The following is a 7144-nucleotide window of genomic DNA, read 5'->3' as shown; positions in this document are numbered from 1 at the left end:
CCCACCCCTGTAACCTGTCTAGGTCTGATTACAGCCTATTCCTCCCGTCTAGCGTGCCCACATCTCCCCACATCTTAGTGTTGTCAGCAAATTTGAACAGGGTGCTTTTTACCCCCTTGTCCAAGTCACTGATGAAGATGTTGAACAGCGCGGGCCCGAGGACCGAGCCCTGGGGGACCCCACTGCCCACATCCCTCCAGGTGGAAAATGACCCACCCACCACCACTCTCTGGGTGTGGCCCTCCAGCCAGTTAGCGACCCATTTCTAATAAAAGATATTACCCACAAAAATACGTGCCTCTTGCATAAGTCCTGGACTATCCTGAAGCATTACAAAATCAGGGTGTGGCACCTCCCTTCATTAGAGAGAAGTGTGTGAATGGAAGCACTTGTTTGCACAAATCCCTTTGAATCCTCAGGGTGCTAAATATGAAAAGGAGCATCTGTACACATCTCATTACAGAACTGGGTCTTTAGAGTGTGTAGAATCTTTAAGGCAATGAGCATGCCTCTGTTACTGTGAAGTGCCTTGTACTGTTTTGGGTGTGAGAACAATACAAGTTTAAAATACGCATCACTTACTGTTGGTCCACTATAATGGACACTGACAGAGCCAGTTCTCTGAGAATACCTACAGGACTCTTGCTTTGTGGGTTGTGAAGATCTGACATCATGTGTAAACGTTTCTTCTTTTTTTTGTTGTTTTTATGACCTCATGGATGTGACATACTGGCCTCAGCCATGTATAACTAAGGACAGTATGGGTTTTCTTGTAGGCATTTGTAATTTGCAGTTGACTACTTATGTTGCATTTACTTTCTGATTACTTATTTGTTCATATCTTTTTGGTTATAAATATTTTATAGTAACTCAAACTTCTGTACTATTGCAAAGTAGATGAATGTGCTGCATGTATTATGTGCATATATATCTAGCTGAGTCTTTGCTACGTATCTGTTCTTTTAATATATCTCTGTAGATTTCAGATGGTGCTAATGCAGCAGTACTTGGAATGCTAGGAGGTATTTCATCTCCTCTTGCCATTATTGGTGGAAACTGTGCTCTGCAAGGCTTTGATCATGAAGGAAATGATCTATTTTGGACGGTAAGGACATGCACAGGTCTCTTGATGCTACTACATTATTTTTTTTCAATAGATTAAACTCCCCTTGATGTTTAATGTAATAAATTTTCATTTAATTATTTAATAGCTCAAATCTTCCTTAATTTAAGATCCATGATAAATCATACATTTTTGCAACTACCCAACAACTGGATGAGCATGATTTAAGTAGATTCTTTGTTCTCTGGCCATTAAGTTCATAAAAAACTTGTATCATAGGCTAAGCCAGGATAAATATTAATGACTTCATCCTTTTAATTTTAGGTTACAGGAGACAATGTTCGTTCATTAGCATTGTGCGACTTTGATGGTGATGGAAAAAATGAGGTTTGTTTGTGGCAGATGGTTCCTGTGTGAATTCAATTGTCTTGTTGTCCAGTAGTGATTTTTTTGTTGCTGTTGAATGAAAATATCAGTATTATCCTATTTTGAATTTTTTTTTATGTTGCTGCGTAAAGTGAACTCTACTGAAAGACCTCCTATGAGGTCTTTCTTTCAGGCCCCAATTCTTCAGAGATCTATGCACAGTCCCATTGACTTCATGAGGTCTACATGTAATATGTAAAGTTAAGCTCATATATTATTAGTCTTTGTAGCACTGAAGTCTTGCTTTTGATATGATGATCACTAGGTGCATCTGTGTGCAGTTAATGTGAAGTAATAAACGCCGGAGCAGCGTAAACTGGAGTAAATTACTATCAATAGTGTATTATATTATTATATATATAAATTAAATATATTTAAAATTATACTAGAAGAAATGCATAAGTCGGTCAGATTGTTGGACCCCTGGCGATTGATATATATAAATTCTAAATGGCAAAACAGTTGGCTCCTGAAAAATAATTTAATTTGTGATTGGCTGAATCAAGAACAAGTCTGTTGTCAAATCCAATTAAAATAGCTTGTTTCCAATGTAGACTAAATTAATTGGTCTGATTTTGAAAATAATTTTACAAGCTTCTTGCTGATAAGAAAATGTAAGGCAAGAGTAAGGGAATCTTTCCTGTTTTGATGCTGCAATTTACAATATATGAGGTTTCCCGTGACTGTGGAGTTAGTTCCATGTTATTCATTGCAGGATCCGGGCTTTAAAAACGACTTGCAAAGTAAAATATGCCTTCTTGTATTCAACTGATGGTACATATCAGGTGGCCAAACTACATCATGTGTGTCACAAGTAGCACATGCAGCCTCTGTGTGTGGCTTGGGACAGACTTGGGGAAAGGAGCATAAAGCAGAACAGCAAATTGGGTAGGGGGAGGGGGTTGGAATGACACTCAGGGAGGGTGTAGGGCTTACCTTGTGGCATGACTGCCTAAAAGTTTGGCCTTCACAGTGTGTGCTGTGTGTGTACACTGTTAAGTCATCAGAATAATTTTATTTTCTTTATGTCTGTTTTAGTGCTGTTTGAATTTTATAATTATTACTTGTCTTTTCTTTCTCAGTACCTGGAAGATCATTTATAGCATTCTAAAGACCTCACTTGTGGTATTGACATGTGAACACCACTTTATAGGAGTTTCATACTGATTTGCAGCATATATAGTGATGCAGATCCTTCACCTACATGAGAATTCACTGAAAAGATCTATCAGCAGGATTAGTGTCACAGCCAGTTTCATCACTTCCCCTCTGCCTTATTTTCTGGCATTAAGAGGGCTGGAGTACAAGTAAAGCAGTCAATTAAATAAGAGGGTGGATTGGTTTAAACTATCTTGACTTGTGTCTCACGATTCAGGTCATGGTCTGTTTGAATCCACATGGAATTTTAGACTAGGATTGCAGGTCCTCTACCCCAATATAGAGGATGTAACTTCTTAAGGTGTGAAGCTATGGCTACTAGTGAGACAAGGTGCCAACTTGCATTTCCTCTTCCTTACCTTGTGTATTTCAAAACATTTTCTTAGAATCTAGACTGTGAGACTAATACAGTAACATCTTTGTTGTCCGGCATTCAAGTAACTGGAAATTCTATTAACCGGAATTTCTCGCCAACTGGTTGGATGCGGGGGAAAGCTTGCATGCGGCGGCTGCTGCTGTCACCCACCACCCTGCACTACCGCCAGCCTGCATGCGACCACTGCCACCCCCCTCCCAACCCCTGCTCTGCATTATCTGAAACCCCCTGCCAGGTTATTTCAGATTGCTGGTTATGTAAAAATTCCAGTTATCTCCTTACCCAGGGATGCTGGATAACAAAGATTTTACTGTACCTGAAAAAAGTGGAGTTTCTGTTGCATATTCATATGGAAACCTCTTGATCCCAGATTCATTTACAAATCTTTCATACCATGATTAAGCAATCCTAAAGTCTGGATCTAGAATATTGTTTGCTCAAAAACTCAGTAGAAGCTTCTTGCCTGCCTCTGGACTACTAGACGTGTGTATTTTTTTTCCTGTGGTCTATTTTAAGATTATTTTTTCCCTTCCCAGCTTCTTGTTGGGTCTGAAGATTTTGACATCAGAGTTTTTAAAGAAGATGAGATAGTAGCAGAAATGTCAGAAACAGAGGTAAATGTTTTCTAACCAACATTTTGAAAAATTTCAGATGGGTACAGATATTTGCCTACTGTAAATCTACACTGATTTATAGTTATGAAATAGTTTACAGTTACTGTAATGATTTAATTTTATAGCTATCCTGCAAGCACTCTAACAGTTACAGTTAATGAATTTAAATGCCTGGATTAGGATTTTTTTGCCCATTTACAGATAAAATACCACATTTTAAAGTAACTCTTACCTATCAGAAAATTTGGGCTCTTAATCAAGGCTGATGGAAGTTACTAAGGAGGTTGATTTGATGGAAAGCCACAGTCAGAAGCTGTAAACAACAGAATTTGTTCTATTGCAGTGTTTCCCTCTCTCAGAAACTCTTCAGATTGTTAAAGGGCAGGCCTTGTTCATGAAGCCAGTTCCAATACTTAAGTGCAAGAAATTCCGTAATTACATACTCAAGCTGTTTTCTTTGTTTATGTTGTTACCCTCTGGTGCTGGCACAGATTTTCCTAGAATACATTGATACAAACATGATCAAGCAGCATGTGCGTGCAGAAAAGCAGATGACATGTAATTGTAGTATTTAAAAAATGTTATTAGGACAAACCTGCAACTTGTAGTTTCATAGTTGTTAGGGGTTGGAAGGGACCTTGCAGATTATTGGGTTCAGACCCCCTGCACTTGAGCAGGAAATACTGCTGGGGTCAGATGACAACTTGTTTGTAACTAGGTCAGATAAACAGAATTTGAAGGTGGAAGGTAACTTGGGTGACAGCAATCACAAAATGATAGAGTTCAGGATCCTAAGGGGAGGAAGAAAAGAAGAGCAGCAGAATAAAGACACTGAAGTTCAAAAACAGCAGACTTTTAACATATTCAGGAAATTGGTGGGTAGGATCCCCTGGGAGGCACATCTGAAGGTAAAAGGAGTCCAGGAGAGCTGGCTGTACTTTAAGGAGATCCTATGAAGGGTGCAGACAGAAGCAAGCTATCCTGATGTGGCAGAAGAATGGGAAGTGCAGCAGGCTAGTTTGGCTAGACAACAAGCTCTTCAATGAGCTTGGAACTTAAAAAGGAATCCTACAAAAAGTGAAAATTTGGTCATAGTACTAGGGAAGAGTATACAAGTATAGCATGGGAATGCAGGGAGAAAATTAGAAAGGCCAAGGCACAACATGAGATGCAGCTGGCAAGGGACATAAAAGGCAGTAAAAAAGGATTCTACAAAAATGTCAAAAGTATCAGGAAGACATGAGAAATTGTAGGTCCCTTACTGAATGCAGAAGGCAATCAAATTACAGATGCAGAGAAGATTGAAGTATTTAATTAATTTTTTACTTCACTCTTCACAGATAGGGGCAGCCACCAGATGATGGGTGCAGTTGGCAACAAAGATGGGAATGGAGACAAATAGTTTAGAGTAGTGGAGGAATGTTAGGGATTTAGAGAAGCTAGATGCTTTTAAATTGGCAGGGCTGGATGGGATACACCCCAGGAATTGGTCAAGGTAATTTTGGAGTCATTAGCTATCCTCTTTGAGAATTTATAGAGGTTGGGTATACATGGCTGTACCTGAAGCAGAGACAAGGCCTAAGTGAAAGTTGTGGTAGGCAAAGATTAAGGGGTGGGGATGGGCGGAGTGTATGTGAACAGAAAATAGTGATGGGAGTAGCACTCCTTATCCTAGCAGGAGTGGAGGATCTGTTTGTAGTGCAAAGAACCACCAAATATCTTATGGATGACTTCTCTGCCTTCCCTTCAAGGTTGACAGAGGTTTGAGAGAGGAAGCTCACTGCTGAAGCTTGGGATGAAAGGCTTAGTTACTAAACCACTTACCAGAGAGCTTAAAGCTAAAGATAAGGAGGGTGGAGTTGCTCTAATAACTAGGATCTAAATTTAACAGGGTATCCTGCCTTGGAATATTTTAAGCTCTCTGTACACTGTAATCTGGGGAGAGTGATTTGTGGTTAGAGGGAAGTTGTACAGGGCTAACAGTATATCAAGCTCATACGGACTTACGTTGTAACCTCACCTGACTCATATTTTAAAGCCACACATACAGATTCCTTGAGAGTTGTTGTCTTGTCATTTTACAGCCCTGTAGGCTCCCCGAGTGCCACAGATTAGCCCTGTAGGCTCCCCGAGTGCCACTTTGATCACTTTCTCTTAGTCTGCTGCTCAGCTTTCTGCTCCCTACCCTATGCTTCCTAATTATGTGCTCTGCTTTCTACTCCCTGACCTATATGTCAGTGTGCTTTGTGTTCCCTTCCCGGTCTGTTGCATGCCACACAGAGGCTGCCCATGCCGGTTGTGACACCCACTTGTGCAGGTTGGCCACTCCTGTTTTACAGAACTAATTTAAAATTCTTTTAAGGAAGATATATTTCATGCAGTATCTTTGGTTTTATACATCACGACTTTCGGGTCTTGGGGATTTTTTGGCAGGGTTAATACTATTTGGGATCCTCAGTGACCAACAATTAGCATGTTGACAGTGCTGTAACTAATGGTACTAATGGGATCTTCGAATGCATAAAAAAAAAGAGGGGTAGTAGTAGACAGGCTGTATTATTTCCATATGTATCACTGGTGTGGTCACTACTGGAATATAGCATCCGGTTCTTATGGTCACAGTTTGGAGGATGTTGATAAATTAGAAAGTATTCAGAGAAGATCCATGAGAATGGTGGATTAAAAGAATTGGAAAAAAAAAACCTTTTAGTGAAAGACTCAAAGAGCTTGATCTGAGAAAAGGTTAAGGGGAGAATTTGATCAGTCCATCAGTAGTTACATGGGGAAGAGGTGTGATGATAAAAGGCTCCCCCATAAAGCAGAGGATGGTACAAGATTCCAGTGTCTGGAAACTGAAGGCAAATTAATTCAGGGTCAACATAAGGCTCATATTTTTAACAGGGAAGGCAATTAATCACTTCAAACAACTGCCAAGGGTTGCAATATGTATCTTACCACTGGCGGTTTTTAAGTAAAGATTGAATTATTTTCTTGGAGATTTCCTTTACTTTAAACAGGAATTAATATGGGGAAATCCTGCAACCTGTATGATGCAGGAAGCCAGATAAAATGATCACAAGCCTTCTGGGCTCGTGACCTGTGAATGTATAAGTTCAGGTGACTGCAGAACATGTTTCATTTGCATTGAAGGGCTGCTTGAACAGCTGCCGTTTGGAGTGGGGAATATAGGTTTCGGGAGTGGGCAGGACAGAGAGTAAGTTATGGAAGAGTTATGGTTACTTTCAGTCCCTCCCTGTTTCTGGCATTTACAGAAATAATACAAGAGAATTGTGCTATAGATGGTGTGGTGGTTCCCATCTTCAAAAAGGGGAAGAAGGAGGACCCGGGAAACTATAGGCCAGTTAGTCTTACTTCAATCCTAGGCAAGCTGTCTGAGAAAATTATGCTGGCACACATCCATGAGGGGCCAGCAGGGGATTTCATGCTTAGGGGCAACCAACACGGGTTTATCAGTGACAGGTCCTGTCAGACCAACCTGGTGGCCTT

General features: G+C 40.2%; 1 protein-coding gene across 4 annotated transcripts in view; it reads left to right on the top strand.

The window, feature by feature from the left end:
• The window catches only part of BBS2 (Bardet-Biedl syndrome 2), a 28185-nt gene that overhangs the window by 2285 nt on the left and 18756 nt on the right, over window positions 1-7144 (top strand). For 3 of the 4 annotated variants that reach the window (XM_019505790.1, XM_019505789.1, XM_019505787.1), the window contains exons 2-4: window positions 980-1105; window positions 1388-1450; window positions 3560-3637. In XM_019505790.1, coding sequence (XP_019361335.1) covers window positions 980-1105; window positions 1388-1450; window positions 3560-3637 — 267 coding nt within the window. The remainder of the gene's footprint in view (window positions 1-979; window positions 1106-1387; window positions 1451-3559; window positions 3638-7144) is intronic. The other variant, XM_019505788.1, reaches the window with a different exon arrangement.

This window comes from Gavialis gangeticus, unplaced genomic scaffold, assembly GCF_001723915.1.
Source record: "Gavialis gangeticus isolate Ggan-Ray unplaced genomic scaffold, GavGan_comp1, whole genome shotgun sequence".
Taxonomy (NCBI): Eukaryota; Metazoa; Chordata; order Crocodylia; family Gavialidae; genus Gavialis; species Gavialis gangeticus.
This window is presented reverse-complemented; position numbering and strand designations above follow the sequence as displayed.